General features: G+C 37.9%; 3 protein-coding genes across 3 annotated transcripts; 1 reads left to right on the forward strand and 2 right to left on the reverse strand.

Annotated features, from left to right (window-relative positions):
- The first annotated feature begins 124 nt into the window (after positions 1-124).
- Positions 125-2930, forward strand: LOC133528378 (large ribosomal subunit protein uL11m). The gene is made up of 4 exons (XM_061865747.1): positions 125-389; positions 462-651; positions 1515-1681; positions 2778-2930. Exons 1-4 carry the CDS (start codon positions 255-257, stop codon positions 2874-2876), a joined length of 591 nt encoding a protein of 196 aa, XP_061721731.1. The 5' UTR covers positions 125-254; the 3' UTR covers positions 2877-2930.
- Positions 2931-3991: 1061 nt separating this feature from the next.
- LOC133528229 (N-acylneuraminate-9-phosphatase) lies at positions 3992-20693 on the reverse strand. The gene is made up of 5 exons (XM_061865509.1): positions 20491-20693; positions 13768-13942; positions 7505-7589; positions 5755-5977; positions 3992-5319 (listed from the first exon to the last, which is right to left on the reverse strand). The coding sequence occupies exons 1-5, from the start codon at positions 20596-20598 to the stop codon at positions 5152-5154; spliced, it is 759 nt and encodes a 252-aa protein (XP_061721493.1). The 5' UTR covers positions 20599-20693; the 3' UTR covers positions 3992-5151.
- Positions 17666-20386, reverse strand: LOC133528228 (neurochondrin homolog). The gene has a single exon (XM_061865508.1). It carries the CDS (start codon positions 20147-20149, stop codon positions 17939-17941), a length of 2211 nt encoding a protein of 736 aa, XP_061721492.1. The 5' UTR covers positions 20150-20386; the 3' UTR covers positions 17666-17938.
- Positions 20694-21825: the final 1132 nt, after the last annotated feature.

The raw sequence follows: 21825 nt of genomic DNA on the forward strand, positions 1-21825 counted from the left end.
TGAAGTGACAGTTCAAACTTTTTTAAATGTGTAAACGTTGAAACCAAGGTTTGAGGAAAACAGTCCAAAAATTGACGATCTTTGGCGTTTATTGCAGTATCTCAAACAGCTCACCTAAATTTTTTGACATATTCGCTGGTCGTTCTTAGGTTATGTTATGAAATTAATGAACTTTATTTATTTTATCTTTATTAAAATAATTGATACTCCAGGTTATAATTTGTGTTAAGTAGAGTTGTGTTTCTCATCTAACCATGTCTAAATCAGTAGCAAGACTTAAATCTATGAAGAAAGTTGCCGATAAGATTGATCATTCTTCTAAACTAAGAACAAATATTCCTGCTGGAATGGCTGCTGCTGGTCCACCTTTAGGGCCTATGCTTGGACAGGTATGTATAATTAAGTGTCTTTGTTCTAAATTGAGATTAAATCTTGTATTTAAAAGTTAACCTATATTTCAGCGAAACATCAACATAGCTGTGTTTTGCAAAGACTTCAATGAGAAGACTGCAAATATTAAGCAAGGAATACCGTTGCCGACTAGAGTGAAAGTGAATTCGGACCGATCATACCAGCTGACGATTCATCAACCACCTGCAAGTTATTTCCTTAAACAGGCAGCTGGGATCAACAGGGGCGCCATGGAATCTGGTGAGTTTTTGAAAGTTTGCTAGTATTCATTGTGATTATGCCTGTCATTACGTATGTCGCCCATGCATAGCAAGAAGAGAATTCTATTTAGAGTAGACTAAAAATATTTGGTTCTTAACCTTTTCCACATCATGCTTATTTTGTGTGACGCATCATTGTGAATTCAGTCGGAATTCATGAAGGTTGATTGTTGGGCTGTATGTTGACTTCTTTGGCAGTCAAAGCGTTATAAGAATGTAAACAAAAATCAACATAAGTATTCAAAATAAAATTTTACCTTATTTTGAATACCTTACAGTTGTACCTTATTAGTTATTGAGCATAGATATTTCTTTCTGGGTTATGAATGCTTTCATGTAGATGTAGTGTAGGGACGCCCGGCTGGAAGCAGGCGGGCTGTCGATCGCGTGTTGCGTTCATTTGTTAAATGTTTTCATGTAGGTATAAGCACTCTTGTGGAATAGGCAGGTCCACACAGAGCAAGCATATGCGTGAGGCGATTTCCCAGCCTAATGCCCTCATACCAGTTTCTGCACACTTTTGCTATTTTTTTATATTCATATTCCTTTATTGATAAAATTACAAATTTTACATGTCAAAAGGTAATACTATGTATAATTAGGTCAATGTCAATTGAAGTACAACTATCCAAATTATACCGACCATCCAAAGTATCTTGACTATCCAAAGCTCTGGATGAGAGCAGTCTTTAACGGATATGACCACCTGCTTTTTAACTTTAAAACTACATTTTACAAGTTATTTGTCTGTATCAATTACTATGGTCTTTGAGATGTGTATTTAATGAATATTTATTGCATTTTTGTATAATTGTCCTAAAATTTTTTATCATACAATTTCAGGCAAGGAGATAAGTGGAAAGATCACATTCAAGCATTTGTATGAAATAGCTAAAATAAAGCAGCAAGATCCTCCCCTGGAGTGGAGACCGCTGAAGGAGATCTGCACCATGCTGATTGCCACCGCCAGGACTTGTGGAATTCAAGTAGTTAGAGATTTAGATGCCAAGGTTAATTCTGTTTTAAAAAGTTTAATGGAAACAAAATCTAGGTGCTAATTAAAGTTGACTCTTCCATTGTCACTGATGAGAAAGCATTAACACATTCGGTGCCAGCGACCCACTTTTCACTACATACGGGGTCTCCCATGTATGTTATTACCCGGGTCCACACACAGCGAGCATAACTGCGAGGCAATTTCCTCACGCACAAAACGTGTAGACATGCCTCGGCCGAGGCAGCGCGCTCGGGCGAGGAAAACGCACGTGGACCCGGCTATTGGCTATGCACGTGTAGCTCGCACTGGCACTGAGTGTGTTAAAATCATTAGTATAATTCAATATTTTTAGGAATTCGGCAATCTGTGGGATGCAGTTATTTGTGAGTTATTCCCACTAGCTACCACCAAGTTGTTACCAGTGGTAACTACTGGGATTTTTAGTCACCACTGGCAGCTTGGTGGTAACTAGTAGGAAAAACCCTTATTTGTTTGAGGGAGCAAAAATTCTTGGAATCTTGTTCCACCACATAGCTGCATCCAATAGAATAGCCAAGCTAGGCCTCCGTGTACATTGCGTTTTTTATATTATTATACTCATAATATTTAATTTTACTACAGAAATTATGAGAACTTTATTTCTTATGAAAAGAGTGGCGGGAGTGTGTATTGGATAGGCCCAAATGGCGGGAAAGACGGGAGGCATTTGCCCAGTGTTGTATTGTGATATGGCGATTTTTCGCAACTCAACGACTGGCGCCTATTTTGCGTGACAGGGGGGAAGGGTTGGCTGCTCTTGCCAGCCCATCCCCTCGAGGAATTCTATAGTAGGCATATTATACATATGCTAAAAAAAATTTAATGAAAAAATCAAGCAACAAATAATATTCAATACCTTCTAAACATGTAATGATACAAAATAGATGACGCTGGGCACCAAACTTTTTTTAATAACTGCATTGTCAAAATAATTAATATCTGCTTAACAATTCATTTACAGCACTATGTAATTTCAGTTTGCTATGATGATTTGCACTAATTTAAGCGTATCAGTATGCCATTGTTTATGCTAATACCTAATTAACATTTTACATATTTTCAAATTTCAGGAATATGGAGAATTCCTGGCAGAAAGAAAGCTAGCAGTAGAGGAACAGAAGAAACAGCTCCAAGAAAAGAGAGAAGCTAAAATGTTACGTACTGCGTAGGCCTTCCAGTCTTGACTGTTATACTTAGTTTAAATATAGTTATATTATACAGTAGTTCAAAGTGTAGCTCATTTTTTGATCAACCTATTTGCTGTTGTGTTAAATTAAATTCTATATTTACTTTAGAATTGCTGTCCATATCATTCAAGAAACATTATAGGGCACTAGTTGATGTCACCAAGTGTTACCTATCTCGTGTCAATGCAGTTTCAAAGAGTTAACTACCTATATACCAAACAGAATTTGAAATAGAAGTTCATTGTTAAAGAAAACTTTGTAGCCACGTAAATTTACTGCCTTCTTTCGACACATGATTAAAACTTTCAGAACGCCATTATACTTTAATCTTTATTATTCTTTCACTGATGTGTTCAATTTGTTAAATATCAAAAAGTGGCGAAGTCACTGAAATTGAACTTTATGCATAAGTACGTAGGTCTTTAGGTCTATGTTGTTCTGTGACGGATTAATCCGTCTTCGGCGTTGGACCTACGATGCGGATATATCCGTCATTGGCGTCAAAAAGTTTAATGGTACTTTATTTCACATACGTAGTACTATTACTAGACATACTTTTGCAGAAGGGAACTAAGGCGGCATCAGATACTTTTGGAGTGTTGTTATATCCACTTCTATTGCTGTAGACTGTATACCAGGACTGGTATGATTTGTTCTATGACGTTTAGAGTCAGACCAAGACAGTGCAAGTGCTATTTTAAACGTCAAACATCTATGAAATTATGACATTTACTTAACACTTGCACAGGCTGGGCTGTCAAAATAGCTGCCAACTTAGCTTGGTCTGTCTTTTTTTTTAAATTAAAAACTGATCGGCGATTGGCTCTAGTCACACCTGATGGAAAGTGAAGACAGGGCCTAAGATGGAGCTCACCGGTTCAGTAGTAGCCTATTCACTCTTGCTTTAAAGAGACCCAGGTCATATTTATCAGGGAATACAGATGGCGGGAGCGCATTCCAGTCTTTAGCCGTCCGTAACAAAAAAGAGGAGGCAAACCGTTTAGTGCGAACAAATGGAAAATGGGTCTAAGCTTGAGTTAAGTGTATTGCACCTTCAACTTCTGCAAACTTCAAATATTTACAAATGAAACAACCACTGTAGTAAAATATCATATTTATTATGTAGTAAACATTCACTTGTGCCATCATAAGAGTACTTTGGCCGATCAATTTTAAATAATTATGATATGGTTTCTTCCCACAGCTGCAAATGCTGCAATAGTCAGAGCATTTTAAGTTTCGAAACCACTTCAAGTCCAGAATCACCACATATAACGTAAATGTCCATTAGATAACAAAATTACAAAGTCAACTTCGATAAATTCAATCTTCAAATGCATGATGAAGGCATTAATGTACTTTTTCGTACATAGGGTAACAATAAAAAAGTCTCCAAGTTACATCCTGATTCATGATACTATGTCAAGTTATGTGGGAGCATGTTTCTTACATAAATATACACATGTCCCGCATATATCTTACCAGTCTACAAGATTACCTACATATGAACTACAGACAAAAATAAACAACACATTTAACAACCCTTGTACTTGAATACTTTTTGAAACGATACTAGTTTGTGACCAGAGTCACATAAATTGTCTAGAAAATAGCTTATTGAAAACAAGAAAACTACTTACCTCCTACTAGGTATCACATGAATAGTGGCCAGCTCCTGCTTACATCAGACTCAAAATACTTTAAAAATAATACAACTAAATCATGCTAAGATAAGAATGACTATACATTATAACAAAAATATATCCCATAGCCCTACCAACTCTCTATATACAAGTCTTCAAAAAATAAACTATAATGTCACTCTCTGTACACAACTCAGATCTCATAAAAGTCCAGTTACATTTGCAACATATCGTTGGTAACTCGACAAGCTCTAGACATTGAAAAATATTTTTTAGTATAGAAAATATACTTACACTCTAAAGCTACTTTTGTACTTAAATCAATCGTGAATGCCGTGATCGTTTGATCACAATTTTGACCAGAAAGCGGCCGATTGAGATCGTTTCTTGACTACTCTACTAGTAATGGGCGATTCCGTGCATAATTTTCTTATTAGATAGGATATAAAATAATTAGTTATAATAGTCACATGTCAGTAAGTAGCCTCACCAGAGTTAATTTAGGAATGGGTGTCGTGTATTTAAATTGGCAGATTCCACTGAAGTTTAGTGGTAGTCAGTTTTAGCGGTCATATTGACCGCTTAGCAAGTTTAGTCATATATAGTCAAGGTCGTCAACAGATTGCGTCAGGGGCGGCGGCGCGCCTAAGTTTGGGGGAGTTGGGGAGGACCTCGGGGAGCTCCGTCACCTTGTCAATGGTGAAGTCGGGTAGGTCTGAAGACTCTTCGTTTTTTTGGAGGGGGATCCACACGGTGCCACCAAGCTCTGCCTCCTTTCCACCCTGAAAAAAATTTTTTTTTTCAAATAACTTCTGTCGAGTTCTGAGAAAGGTGACTAATGTTTGGAATGTGTAGGTACCATACTAATTCAACGATCATACAACAATTGTTGGTACCGTAGCGTATTTTTTTATTGAAGTTGAATTGTTAGAGGCTTAGCTTGCTTTGAAAATAAATGGGTAAATTCAACGGTAAGTCAGTATTTAAATGTAAAAATCGTAGTAGTAAGTTAGTTTTATATTACTGGGCGAACTGGCATGTGTCCATTTCTATGTTGACAACATGGGTAATGAAATTAGAGACTCATAAAATGCATGCCAGATATATTTAGAATAGTTTAATCCGGTGTTTTTCTTGTTACTAAGAATTTGTGTGAATTAAAATTCACACAAATTCTTAGCTTGCCGGGTACTAGTGACTGAAAAGTAATAACTTACCTTGATGTCGGTCTCAAGTTTGTCTCCAACCATGATGCAATGTCTCGGCTCGACGTTGAGCAGCTTGCACGCCTCCAGGAAGATGTGCTGGTCGGGCTTCTCCCACGGCAGGTCCCCGGACACCAGCACGCAGTCGAAGTACTTGCGCAGACCCAGCCGCTGGATCTTCTGCCACTGGGCGCGCGAAGGCCCGTTCGTGATCAGACCGAGTAGGTAATCCTCCCTGTTCATTCATTGTCGCCTACTGTTATTGCGATGCTGTAACTCAGCAAACTATACATGCAAATGTCCTTGCACTTGTAAAAGCTCAGTGCAAGAGCATTTTATGAGCTGAAATGATACATGAATTAATGTTCCACGCACAATTTATAGATGCTATAAATTACACATGAAAATGGCTCGGAACTGCTTTTAATGTCATGTTAAGCATTTTGCCGATAATTTATTGCAAGAATTAGGACATTACTTATTTATTCATGTTGTTAGTAACAAACTAGTTAATAATTGGCTTAATGCCTTAACATGACACTAATTATCAATACAGGTAGCAACTGTGAAGATATTTGTAGCTATAACTTCGTGCGAAGTGAAGTACCTACTTTCACTTTGCATGTTGAAACTTTGAACCGGGGCTATTAATCAAAATCCTTACCGACCAATTCACGTCGAGCAGACCAGTTTTAAGTCCGATCTATAAAGCGTGTTCAAATAAGCTAGCGCCAAACTTATACAGGTTTGAAAATATATCCACAGTTGTTATGAATCTGTTGCGGCAATGGTTTTACCTTCATGATGTCTCCCCATATATTTTACAAATACAATTCAATACCTAAGTGTTGCGCTCGCTGCGCCCGAGTTTAGTCACTCGATGAGCAACAATAGAACTGTTGAAAAACAAGTAATTAATTAGCGATGTGATCAAAGTCGGCCCAACACGCTTGGGAAGACACCCACACTTTCAAAAACAGACTTTATTGAGTAGGCAATAAAGACGATGTTTTCCCAAAACTTTGGTGCTGACTTTATCATGAAAGTTTCCAAAATAAATACTCAGTGCTATGATATCCATAGTATTATGTGGCATGCTGCACTGGAGTCAAACCTGGCATGCTAAACAGTCTCTGAAAATGATGGTTAAATGAATGTTGAATTGTCGATGTAGGCATCTTAGATGCTTACATTGTTACACCACATAACACCATGCAAAATTCTGTCAGAGAACCCACGTATTCCTGATGAAAGTATTACTGTAAAACTTAAATTTTGACCTCTCCCTTTCAATGCAAGTAAATATGACCAAATGCGTAATTACCGTGGTATAATCGTACATGAAAAAACGCAGATGTATCGCGCGTATATAAGAACTTTCAGCTGCATTGTGATTAAAGCCATTTGCAGTAAGTACTCAAGTGTTGTGCATGAATTCTATTTCAGAACACCAACATCAAGATATCGTAGGTTGAATACAGTATGTAGGTACATTAGGCAATTTCCATGTTTAATGTTGAACAAATTGTTGTGCGTACAGTTTAAGTGCCAAAACAGGGTCATTATCGTTATCGTATATTTGACAACAAAACAAAGAATTGCCTCATAATATCACAAGTTACGTAATGAATTGGATGAAGACCTATTATATCATGGAGAAATAATTTATCAATGAACTCGATAAGGGTTCAATATACCTTATGCCACATTGAGTATTTCTGCATAATATAAAAAAATAAACGGATCGTGGAAGAAAACGTACCTCAATGTCTCTAATAGATGAATTACGTCAGGTGTTAGAGACAAATATTGAAATCTTAATTTTAGCCATTCCTCAGATATATTTTCTGAAACAAAAGGAAAGGTTGAATGAAATTATTAAACATCGGATAAGCATAGTGAGTTGGGTGAAACGCGCAATACGGTCACCTTGGGTTAAAAATAGTGGCGTGGAAAATCACTAGGTGGCTGGAAAATGCCACTGGAACTTGTGTAACAGTTCGTAATTGGGGAAACAAAGATATATGTTAGCAAGTAGGTATGAAAACGGCACCCATAAAAAATCGGCCTTTCTTTTACGTTAACATGAATACCTACTGCTTAGTTTTGCTGTCCGTTTTTCATTGGTATTGAAATAAAAACAAAATGTATATCAAAGTAGCATAATTTGCTTTGACCGGTTTTATTAGCGTTGACCGTGTTTTTGTTTTAAAAAAGACGACACCTTGCTGAGTACCATAGCTCATTAAGAAGTGCTTAATGTCATTATTGTATCTTTAGAAGAAAACGACGATTTTACTTATTTCGCAAGGTATTTCAATGTTCATGTTAGTAAAGCAATTACCTTTGCCAACTACACAAGTACCATGCCAAAAAAGTACATTTTCAATCTGTTGTAAGAAATGTAAGATAAAATCTTAAATAGAGTAATTTTTAAATGTACCAGTAAAGTAGGTAAAGCAAATTTACGCGATGTGTGTCTTTAGAAAATAACGATGTCGCATTTGAACAAATTTTAACTTGCCCTGTTATTTTGTTAGTCTACACTATCTTGGAAGATAAATTTCACCCACTTCCCAGTTTCCGATTGATCTGAAATTTTGCATACATATGTAAATCGGATGACAATGCATTATTATGAGGACATGGACCTGATCTGACGACGGAGACGGGAGGTGGCCATGGGAACTCTGTGATAAAATAACACAATCTCTGGGTCTAGGGTTGTTAGAATTGTCTCAATGAATATAAGTTGTCTGTGGAAAGAAAAGTACAGTCAGCGACAAAAGCTTGTAGAAGTAGTTTAACGATTATTCTTACTATAAATAAATAATAAATAAATATTATAGGACATTATTACACAAATTGACTAAGTCCCACAGTAAGCTCAATAAGGCTTGTGTTGAGGGTACTTCGACAACGATATATATAATATTTATAAATACTTAAATACATAGAAAACACCCATGACTCAGAAACAAATATCCATGCTCATCACATGAATAAATGCCCTTACCAGGATTTGAACCCGGGACCATCAGCTTCGTAGGCAGGGTCACTACCCACTAGGCCAAACCGGTCGTCAAAACTATGCATTTCTACATTAAATTAAAACCCTCCTTTTGATCGAGTGGTCGAGATATTAGATGATTAGATATGGGAAATTGCGCTATCCAAACCAAACAGGAAGTTTTTTATTTATTTTCACCATGAAAATAACAGGATGTGATTTCGCCGAATCATATACCCACTTCTTTATGTCATATCTCATCAAACCATCAACGGCTTCGTGATAAACAAACCCATTACACGTAGGTAGCTACATGTGGCTAAACGAATATTGATTTAAATTGCTTGCTAACACAACACGGTCAAGTGCGAGGCCTTTACCTGCGTATCAATGTCATACCTATAATGAATGGGGAATGACGATGTATTTGTTGTAAACTAAACTGAATATTTAGGTAAACGTAAAGAGGCCGCGATGTCTACTTTGTAAGTTTGTACCTTGTAAGGTAAGTACCGGATGTAGGTAACCTGGTGAACCATACGGAGATTGGATACCTACTAATCTGTTATTTTTGTTTCTGTTTTGCTGATAGTCACGTAGCTTTCTTCTAATCAGGATCTACGGAGTCGTGTCTATGGGAGCATTAATACGTACTTACCCAAAATGTTGATATAGGTACCCAGTTCCAAGGTCACAAAGGGATGGACAATGGAAGTAGTTTATGCTTTTGATTATATATGTATTTGACATCAATGTAATGCCTAAGAGTAAAAATAGAGTATGTTAAGCTTATGGGACAAAGAGAGACATTTTGTTGACATCTATCTATTTATTTTTATATCAATTGTATTTAAAATAAAACCGGCCAAGACCATGTCGGGCCACGCTCAGTGTAGGGTTCCGTAGTTACTCTTCCGTCACAATAAGCTAAACTGGAGCTTAAAGTATAGGTAGTAAATTGTTAACCAAGGGATGAAACGGTACCTTTCACCCGAATTAAACAAATAGGCAAATTTGCATAATCACATAATTAGTACCTAATTAAAGTAAGTCTTTTTACTATGAAGGGAAAACTTTTTGCGATAACTCAAAAACAGCTAAACTTATCATGTCCGCTATAGTTTTCATTTAATGTCTTTCTTAAGCTCTACTTCCACGATTTTTTTCATATTTTTTGGACCTATGGTTCAAAAGTTAGAAGGGGGGGACACATTTTTTTTTCTTTAGGAGCGATTATCTCCGAATATATTCACTTTATCAAAAAATGTTTCCGTAAAACCCCTATTAGTTTTGAAAGACCTTTCCACCGATACCCCACACTCTAGGGTTGAAACGAAAAAAAAAAATTCACCCCCACTTTACGTGTAGGGGAGGTACCCTAAAAAAATATTTTTTTAGATTTTATTGTACGACTTTGTTGGCTTTATTGATTTATATATCCATGCCGAATTTCAGCTTTCTAACACTAACGACCACGGAGCAAAGCCTCGGACAGACAGACAGACAGACGGACATGGCGAAACTATAAGGGTTCCTAGTTGACTACGGAACCCTAAAGAAACTAGTCGATTTCATTTTTACATCGTGCATTATACAGACTATAGAAATACCTATTAAGAATTACACAATCAGAAAAGATTTATTTAATATCCCAGACATGATTTCCGTAGGCTTCGCAGTTAAAAATAAAACTCATATTGTGAAATACACTAAATGATTTAAAAGATGCTTCCACTCTATTTCCATCTTCGCATCTATCTCCTTCATTCGCACTTGCGCGTGAGCATCATTTTGTTTACAATATCTATAATAATATCGCGTAGGGCGCATGCGTCTAACGAACGTACGTTGACGTACATGATGACACACAGATAAATAAGACTACGCTGTGGATATGTATGATCTTATACCTACTCTAATAATTTGTCCTTGGTAGCAAGCCCAAACATTGTCATGAGTCCATGATATCCTCATAAGGCCCAGCGATAGAAATGAAAATTCCAAAATTTGCCACTGGAATTTGAACCAATCATGCACGGAATACAGTAGATTTTATTTTGTTTGAAAATTGCACGAAACAAAACAAATGCAACTCTGTCCTACTTGAATAATATGATTTAAATTTCATCGAACTGAATAAGTCCTATAGGTAGGACCTTGGGCCTTACGAGGATATAATAAATATAAAATTGTACCATGTTGTTATTGCTTTGTGGCTTGGCTTACGCCTACTTATTTGGGGAACACTAAATTGTTCTGACGACACAAAGACCTGGCTAGGTGCCATATTGTACAGTCACCTGTAATATCTTACGCGAATATGCGAGTATAACTATTTTAAAACGACTTTATTTGCAGTGACAGAAAAACTTGTCATACTTTTGCGTGCTTTATCGTGTGACAAATTATTGTACATTACTGTACCGTTGGTAAATGTTTACTATAGTTTATGTTATGAGGACATTTTAGATACTTAATGAGTTGAAAGGTAAATAGTGGCTTATCCGTGATTGTTATTACGCCGCGGTGCTAAGGTAGTTGAAAGGTTACGTTCAAATCGAGTTTATGGAATGATAAGATAGTTTTTTTTAATTCAAGTGCTCGTCACTGTTTCAGAGCATGACATCTTTAAATTTAAGAGCAATTCCTAGCTGAGCAACTTTTCAAATCTCGAATTTTTGAAGCAATGTTTCTGTCGCGCTGCGGTGGGCGGGAGTGCGTGTGTGCGATAAGGACAACTGCAGCTCGGACTAAAACTCAAAAATCGAGATTTCTCTTTCGACTGTTTCCTTCTCATTCAATTCAAATTTTGGAAACTGCAAGAGGAAGAAATAATCTATGCCGGTTTGATTTTTTGGATATTTGGGATTATTCCCACTAGTTACCACCAAGTTGTTACCAGTGGTGACTACTGGGATTTTTTTTTCCCAGTAGTTACCACCAAAATTTGGTTAGCGTTCTATACTAATAAAAATAGTCTAAATATAGAGTGCCTTAATCAATAGGTAATTAATTATTTCGAATTAATTATAAATTAAGTATTACTTTAATTATATAAGTCGATTACTGTTTCAGTAACTGCCTTAAAAGTGATCAAAAATAGTCGATCTTTGACTGATTTTACAATTAATAAGATAAATTTCAACCAAACGTTAATTTCTCTTTATCTTTTAATTTTATGCACTTGCACCAGTTTTAAAATTTTTCATCACTTTTAAAGCAGTTAACTGAAACACTAATCGACTTATAACTATTTATTAAAGCACTCTTTATTTAAAATACTTTACTATTTCTACTGTTTTTATTAGTATTGAACTCTAACAAAATTTTGGTGGTAACTACTGGGATTTTTTTTTCCCAGTGGTAAAAGGTGGGAAAAAAATCCCAGTACTTACCACTGGTAACAACTTGGTGGTAACTAGTGGGAATAACCCAACTCGGTTGTCATATTTGTATATATAGCCAATCCAATTGAGCCGTTTTTGCGATTTTAAGGCGCTGTAAGTTTCTTCAAAATAAAATAAACCAAAAAAGCAAAACATAGCGGCAAAGATATTGATGATATTGATCTTATTTGGAAAAATCATTGCTCTAGCTTAAAAATCCAGGGAGGAAACAGTCGAGAGCGTTTGTATGGAAACATCGCAACTAGGAATTCCTCTACACTATGTAATTTTAAACTTAACTAGGCATATAAGCATGTCGAACAATATGATGTTTTACCTTACTAGAATAATTTCGGTACCGTATAAATGAATGCCCAACTGTAACGTGTAGAACAGATGTATCTAAATGCAATGTAGTAGCTAACAAGCTCTGGGAGGTAATCGATATGTTGTGTATTTGTGTCTGCAGCGCATTGGCCGTAAATTTACTTTTCGCTGGACACACCCACTTCCATATCTCGCAATGTAAGGCATTTAACACAAGGATATTGATATTTGTGCCGCGATAAGAAGTCAGCGGCATTTACACTTGGGTTTACATCAACAAGGTTGAATGCTCGGTAAATTCAAAGCGAACGGATAAGCTGTTTGTCTTGTTTTAGAATCTAGACTAGAGAAACGGCCTGCCTGGATATTGGTCAACACCAGAAAGGCGTATTGAATGATATCAAGGTTCTGATCGATGACGATTGATGAGCTGGGGCGTTCCGATCGGACTTAGAATAGTGGGACTGATCTAGAGGTGGGCGAAGTCACATCGGGAAAGATACATTTTGTTAATCTTTTGGTGTTACGTTAAAGAATGGTGAAGGAATCATTAAAACCTCTAAGTATATTCCGGGTGATGTGATTGTAGTTCTTTGGTAATCAGTTCCTCCATAAGTGCGCGGGCCACTCTTGCGAATGTCGTCAAATATCGTCAGAGCGTGCGCTAAAGACCTTCAAGTCTCGCTTTCGGAATAGAAATAGACCATATTGGAGTTGAAGGATCACCTAGCTAGAGTTGGGTCTCTATTGTTTCCCATAAAGTTTTAAGTCATAATGTATTGTTTGTCCGCATTTTCGTTAGTCATAATTTGGTTTTTCTCAGAAACGCGTAACTTTTCAGGATTGCCATAAAACAAACCTAACCTAACCTAACCAATCTATAGGATAATCTAAGGAAATTCCTGAAAAGTTAACGGTTTCAGAGTTATGACTAATGATAATATGACTATCATTACATTATGACTTTCAATAATTATGTCAAACAAAGGGATCCGCTAGAGTTTCATACTCACTGATATGTGTCTGTAGCACGCCAAAGACCTCACCTTCAAGTGTCGCTATTGAAGCAAGATTGGAGCAGACCGTACTGGAGTTGAACAATCATTTAGAGACTCCAAGTATATCTACTTACAGTTTCTACACAGTGTCGCTGGCCACTCGTATATCGCGAATGAGTCGGCGTAATAAGGGCGCACGCAGAATGCCCTCAAGAATCAGGAATCTGGTCGCGCTCTCAGAAAAGCAGACCTTACAGGAAATACTGAAATGAAACATTTATCTATAGCTTTCAAGTATACTCACTGGCGATGTGTCTATAGTTCTTCGGCAAGCAGTTTCTCCATAGATGGGCTGGCCACTCGTCTATCGCGAATGAGTCGTCGTCGGGGCGCGCGCGGAAGGCCCTCAGAAACTTGGTGGCGCTCTCGGAGGCAGCTTCGCGTGGAAGCCCGTACTGTTGTTCCAGGACCTCGACAAGCTGAGGAGATGAAGGTTAGTATGATCATCCTAACATCACAAAGCTAGAACATCTAAGAGAATCATGTAGATAGGTTTGCAATTAAAAGAGATCAAAGATGTTCTTTTATCCTAATAAGAGGATAACGTGTTATTGGAAAAATCGTTTTATTATTAGGGGCGAATTTCTGGCAAAGCTTTTGCTCACAAACTCCGAAGCCTAATGACACTTCCGGAAAGGTGAAGTATAAAAAAATATTCTGACAACGTCTGTCGACTGCCATGTCAGTGTTTTTGAAATATTTTTGTTGTTGTGTAGTGTTTAGTGAGTGCTTTTGGATATGTATTCCTTGGACTTCATAATTATCCGAGTTTCTAAGCCTCTAAGGGTAGGTACCTATATATAGACGTAACCTTTACTCCCTCTGTCATGTTTCCAATTATATTGACGAGTTCTGATTTGCGTTGGACTAGGTTTTTTTTTTTTTTTTTTTTTTTTTTTATACTACGTCGGTGGCAAACAAGCATACGGTCTGCCTGATGGTAAGCAGTCTCCGTAGCCTATGTACACCTGCAACTCCAGAGGAGTTACATGCGCGTTGCCGACCCTAACCCCACCCCCCTCGTTGAGCTCTGGCAACCTTCATTTACCTATATCAGGCCTATGGAACTCTCCGCGCGAGCTCAGATTTATGCCTACGAAAATCGTCCCGTCTACGGTACAAAAGTCAGCCAGTTGGTTGCCACGCGCGCTTACGGACGCACTTCACCACGCGCTCTTATTGTGCGAAGGAAATGTCTTCATCACGAACAAATAACACGGCTTGTGTGGATGGATGCAGAAACATTAATGTAAATAAAAAATATCGATTTTGATCTTCCGCAAGATGAGGGAAAATTAGTAAGTAGACATTCATTGAGAAATACTTACACCTGCTATTATTTATTGAATTTCTATAAAGATGTTATGTTTTTACGACACAATCATGTATATTTAGATTTGAAATAGGTGTATAACTAACTTTTAAGGCCTTTTGGTACATGTATGTTTATTTTAATGAAAGTACTCAAGTACTGGAATTTAAATATATTCCTTACGCCCTGGTTATCTTATAATTACCTGTATTCATGCTTTCTCTATTATTTTTCTTTATTGTGTAATGTTAATCTCTATCTGGTTTAATCTACACGAAATCTCATAACGAGTTCTTGCTGAGTTTATTGCACGGCTTATAAAACGGCATAAACACTGCGGTTACTGCAGGGACAAATGACCTATTAAAATGTTTCGTCGAGATGAAATGCATAAACGAAATATTATTATGACTTATTTTACGCTATACTGTTACGTGTGTACGTATACCTAACGGCAAGTTCTGATGTTAATTTAAGTAGTATTTGTAAAATCATTTCTAAGCGTAGGCAACCCTAGCGTTGTGCCCTACGCGCGGTGCGGGGAGCGGCGCATTGAAGGTCATTCCATTGTATTTTTGTGTAGGTATCTAAACGGTATAGGCATTTACGTTTTCTTTGAGAGATAAGTATCTGTTCGTAAGAACTATTATATAATCTGTGCCTATATAAGGGCCGGCATCTGTTTGCCAATATTTTTGAGCTAACTCTATAGAAAATCTTATAGCCCAGGGTTCAATATGAACAGAACAGGGCGATAATTGCGCAGTTTCGATTCTGCTCTGATCATGTCGTTATATACATAGCGTCGTCTCGCTCAGACACCGGAGCGGCGCGTGTTTATCCGCATCATTGTAATAAGTTGATAACCGCCCGTGATAAATGACATAATTCATCGCAGCAAATCGTTTTCACGTTTGATAAAGTGTAGCCGACTTGATTCGTTAGGACAATTACTATAGTAATACCTTAGGCTTTCTACTTTCTACTGCGGAGATGAGAGGAGCAGCGCGGGAATTTTAACCAATATAGTTCGTGTCATTTATTTATTTAATCTTTATTTCACAAAAGAAAAACAATCTTATAGTACAAAAGGCGGACTTAATGCCACGAGGCATTCTCTTCCAGTTAACCTTAGTCATTCGCGATGACGCGCAGATTTGTCAAATTTAACTTTTAATAACATAACAATACGAGTCAAGGCACGCGTCTTCGTGAATGACACGATCTATAATAGCGTTAGTTGTAATCATGCGGAGAAGAGATGCGGATTACAACCAATGCTATTCAATAAACTCATTACGACAATAAATACCCTAGGTTGCTTTTCATATCATTACTTCGGTGGATACTCGGCAGACGAATAGCTCGTTCAAACAGTTGTGCAACTTCAACATCACGTGATTCACGTTTCACGTGCAACTTGGAGCTTATTCATTGCGTGCACATTGCAATAACACGTATGGATATATAATACTATCAGTCAATTTATCTTTACTGCCCATTGCTGACTCAGCCTTCCCCAACCACTATTTCATAACCGTTATCTTGCATTTTCATTTCCTTATTACCTGTTTTGTACAACTGATAAAACAATGCGTCAGCGACCAACGTAGTGTATGCCCTCAATGTTTGTGTGACAAAAATATTAGGCGTAGAAACGAGTCACTTTTATTCTGGCGATATTTATCATCATGTCTCATCTTGAGTCTTGAGACACAAAGTAGTTTGTAATGATTCTATTTTAATGTAGGTAACGCGTAACTCAAATCCTCAACATTTTAAAAACTGGCAATGGTCTGTAGGCAAATATGTGTTGCATACCTGTTATATACAGATACCCACAGTTGTATTTATCAAACTGAGCTAGGGTACTTTGTCTGTAGGACAAATTAAAGTATAAAGAGAACATTCATCTAGGTTAATTAATTAACAAATAAATCTAAATTACCACGTTCGTTCTACAGATAACAATACTCCCCATTTGTCAGGTCTATACCTACACCTGACAAATAGGGAGTAAATCGTTATCTGTACCTATGTACACTACAGATAACGAGTAGGTACCTATGTACTATGACAATTCTACAAGGCATAATAATCAAGGGTTCATTCTCAAGACACGGCGGTATATAAAGATCACACGGAAGCAAGGCTGAATATAGCATCTTTATTATTCCGACATAGAAAGCGTTGGTTTCAAATAATCCAGTATGTCTGGTCTTTAGCCACGCACAGTCGTTATAGGATTTCGGAGACCCCACCTTAACTGGTTCATCTGAAGATTAAGGGACAGGAATAGCTCAGGTCAACGCTCGTGCGAGACGTTCACTCACCTGCTTGGCACAGCACCCAAGCCGAAATTGATACTACTATTCCTCTAATTACTGTCATTGTCACGTGTTGCGTTACGTTCGTATGGTTATTCCCAGTATTCCGGTCTGCGTCACAATGTGGTTAAGATTGTGAAAAACCCTTTAGAAGTGTAACTAAAACCTATTCAGCGTCACCTGTAGCCTGTAGCCGTATCACGAGTTGGCACTTGACGGTTAGCGACTGAGTAAAGTCGATCGTAGTCCATCTTGCTCGCAGTGATGTTTTGGGGCATAGAGGGAATGGGACCGAGTTCACGCAGTCGGTAACGTAAATGTCAAATGCCAACTCGTGGTAGCCGTGTTGGTTGACATAGTTCGAAACCCATCAGGCCAATTACACTTCATCTCTAATGCAGATCAGTTCAAGATCATTATTATTTTTTTGCTTAAGCAGAACTTTTAATTCATAACAATTGACTTATTTTCTTGCTATGTTGAGTCATTTTCTTGGAAATTAAATTGTAACAAAAAAGACAGTTTTTTTACATTCAGAATTTATTGTATAATTGCTTGTTTATTACGTTTTAACAGTTTTTGTCAAAGGGCCTAGTGCAGCACAGCTGCAGATTTAACATTACATTAACTAGCGAAAATATAAAACCCTTTTTATATAGTTTTATGAATTAAGGAAGATGGAAAGATACAGAAGACTGGCGTTAAATTCACAAGTTTCACAACTCAAAATTAAGTACCATTAGTATAAAAATGACAAATTATTATATTCTATCTACTTAGTCTCCAAACAATTTCTTGCCTAAGTCCATTAATCGGTGGTTTCTGCACATTTTCAGTGCTCCTCCTTTCTTAAGGACTGGGATAGCACCTTCATTTGAGTCTACTAGTCTGCAAAGGAAGTCCTCAAATGCAGATTTGACATTGGGGGGAAGTGTTCCAACTTTTACCTTAGCAAGCATTTCAGCAATGCCCTCAGCCCAGCCACTTTCAATGGCAAACTCTGAGATCCATGGTACAATAGTTAGTACCCCACTCATGGTTTGCATGCCAAGGAACCATAGATCAGCAATTTCACTCCAGTTTTCTTTGTAACTCATGGACACAACAAGAGCAGTGGGATCATTAGACTCATCAACATTGTATGCGTCCCAGAGAAACCGAATTGTGGACTGAATGTATCTGCAAATGGAGAAGTCATTCTTCTTTACTTTACTAGCTTGCTGTTTCAGTAAAAGGAGGCCTAGAACAGCTAAATGACCATGCAAAACCAGGTTTTCAGGAATTTGTTTTAACTCTGGTAAGTTGTTAAAGATAAACTTGAGTAAAGTGTTGAACAGTATACTGTTATCTACAATTTTAGGTGCTAGCACTGTAAGGTTCATAAATATGTTGCACAGGCTGACCATGGCAGCTCTGGAGTCCTTCATGTCTTCTAACACTTTAGGGTCTATTTCAGCCTCGGGTTGAGTTTTGACTTTCAAGCGTTCTGACTTTGGTACTGGAGGTTTCTTATAGTGAACTATTGACCAATGGAAGCTTACAGCTTCATAGAGGATATCTTCCTGTTTCAAGTTGAACAAGATATCTCTTGCTTTGTCTTCTACTGCCAAATGACAGAGCGCCGGTAACATTAAACGGAGTAAATCAACCTGACCCATTAGTGTTGTGTCCATGTCCATTGCTTCTCCCTCTGATTGGTTCTTCTCAGCTAGTTTCCTTGATCGGTAAGCATGAAAAGAGTCATTGGCAAGTTGGAACATGAATGGGAGTAGTGCATATATTTGCTCTCGCATAGCTGTAGTTTCCTGTGCAATCCAGGCAAATAGTACTCTGACCATGGCACAAACATACACCTTTTCAGCATCAGGTAACTTGTCCCTGTTCTTATCATTGGATACTTTACCCAATTGTGAGACGACAGCATTAAAGGCTCCCTTAAGACTTGTGTAGACGGATTGTTTCTCTTTCTGTTCCAAGTCCAGCTGATCCGTAGCCATGTAGTTGATGGATAGTTCCAGTACAATGAAGCAAGCAGTGACTAAATCAGCATTCGCGAAGGCTTGCTTAAAACTTCTATCATCTAGTTGCATTCTGACTTCAATAGCACACAACTGAAGCAACAACAGGAAGAACTTCTTAGGATTCTCTTCATCATTGAAAGTCCACTCAATTCCAAGTAAATCTACAATGTTAGCTGCTAGTTTCAAAGCGGGATCTCTCTGGTTTTTACCAATCTTGCTAGTTAAGATGTCATGCAGAGCTTTGTAAATGCTCATTGGCCAAGTTTCCTCTGAAGACCCAGGTATAACGGTGCTTTTGTTGCAACTGTATAACAATGCACTTAATATAGTAGCCAACTCAAACTTCCTTTCCGATTGATCTGTGGCAAAATCTAATGCTATTTTGTTGACTAATGCATGGAACGGTTTAGGGTCATTGCCCCAAGCAGCGGGCCCATATCTGCTTACCAATTTCACAAGAATGTTAAGGGCTTCATCTGTTTGGAAACTTTGATGTGAATAGATTTCAGACATCTTAGTTATGGCACCCACTTCGATCAGAGCCTTCTGACCCGCTTCTTGCTCAGCGATGCACTGTAAACATGTATATGCTTCACTGATGATTATGAGGTTGTCATCATAGTCTGAATCATCAGATGTCTGCACTATGTCCAGGAACACCGGTATGTTAGCCAGCATTTCGGGATGTGTTGCAAGTTCCGGCTCATTGCAGAAGCATGTAAGAACCGAGAGTGCCACTGACTTATACACTGAGGGCGGGCAGTCATCTTCTAAGGTGCAGGTCAGCAGTTTCTTCAGGAAACCGAACCCAATAGCTTCAAACAGCGCCTTCTTCGCGTTCGCCTTGCAGTCTTTTGCCTTCACTAGTTTAGTCACCATGAAAAGCGCGGCGAACTTTTCTGTGTCTGTTTTCGCGGACTTTAGAATGAGAACGCATTTCTGAATTGACTCCGATATATCACCCATTGTCACAAAACACTTTTTGGCGAGCACGTCGTGATTCGCGCTCCACTGAAATCCACTGAGAGCCAACAAGCGGCACACGTTGAATCGACCAAACGATCTACATCACGGTTATATTTAGCTCGAGTTCTCTTCCAAACTATCTAAATCTGGCTGCAGAGCTCGCGTTCTCCAACCAAGAATATCCTATTTATAAACATACATACTGGAACGCGAGAACACGCGGTGCAATAGACAAGCAAGCTACGTAACACAAAAAATATACGCGATGACAGCGCGCGCACTGGCAGTGGGTCACAGATGACCGTGACAATGTCAAATCATAAAATCGAAATTTTACAAACCTTATTGCAGGCTCTGCTATCACACTTCCTCGTCTGAATTAAAGTGTTATCTAGGTCGAAAAATATCGCGGAAACATCACTATTTTCATTGTACGATTCACCAGCCATGATATATCTTAAGAAAAAGAAAATAGTAATATAGAGATCCTGTGTAATTTAGTTCGCTCTCACTCGCGCACGGCACAGCAAGTAATGTAATGGAATAGAAGGAAAAATTACATATTTGTTGAACAATTTGCAGGAGACTACGCCATCTAGTAGAGTTTTGCGTGATAAGCACCTTAGCTGCCCGAATAAAAGAACCAAACTTGACTGTGTTGTGTATAACATACGGTCTTAGTATGAAAAATTACCGCTAGATGGGGGTTTTATAAAAGATGGTTATCATCACGGTCGATGACGCCAAAACCTTAATTTTCTCCAATAATTATGCTCGTATCGGAAAATTCGGAAATTTTCACCTTATTGTATCATACGCGAAGTTCTTCATAATGGACAAAGTTAAATTACAAAAAATGAAATCATTATTGCATTGTTTTAGTGGACATGAAGTTCATTATATGGGTTCATTTGTTAATATTAACGTTACTCACTGAACCCCTAGTGTAAATTTATTCGATAGCGTGACGACGCACGACGCACGTATGTGCTTGCGTTAAGATTCATTTTGTATGGGATTTAGAAACAGCGCGCCAAGCGGGACGTTTTGGAAACTGAGAATCCCATACAAAATGAGACTACAAAATGAGAGAGCAAACGCGTACGTCACGTCACGATATCGAATAATTTTACACTAGGGGTACAGTATTGTTTTTTACTTTTTTTAAACATGTTGGATACAATTTTTAAAAGGTTAAGGCCAGTCCAGGATGAACGAATCGACCGATTTGATCAGGAAAAAAATTGGCGTCAGTCTCGTCTAGCGTCCGCACGTACACAACTTAAGCACCAATTTTAGAATTCTGATGAGAATGGTGAGATTCGAGCGCTCAAATTAAATAAAATACCCCTAAACGCGCATTCTAGCATCGAAAATGTCACTGTTGCGGGCCCATCACATAGATTGCTAATAGAATTTGCGAAAACGAAGCATATCTGTCATAGGTAATTATCATAAAAACTGGGGTAGATATGCGGCTAAAGTGCAATGAAACTACGATGAAAGTCAGTTCAGTTCTTCGTACGAAGTTTAGGATAGCTAAAGTTACAGGAAATGTGTGGTAAATTCTAGGCCAAGTCGAAAATCATACAATTTCCTTCGTACAAAAATCGCATTTGGCATTTGAGTAGAATAGAGTAAGAGCTTCAAACGTCCTGCAGAGTGCCGTTCTCTCA

This window comes from Cydia pomonella, chromosome 19 (genome assembly GCF_033807575.1).
Source record: "Cydia pomonella isolate Wapato2018A chromosome 19, ilCydPomo1, whole genome shotgun sequence".
In the NCBI taxonomy this organism is placed as follows: domain Eukaryota; kingdom Metazoa; phylum Arthropoda; class Insecta; order Lepidoptera; family Tortricidae; genus Cydia; species Cydia pomonella.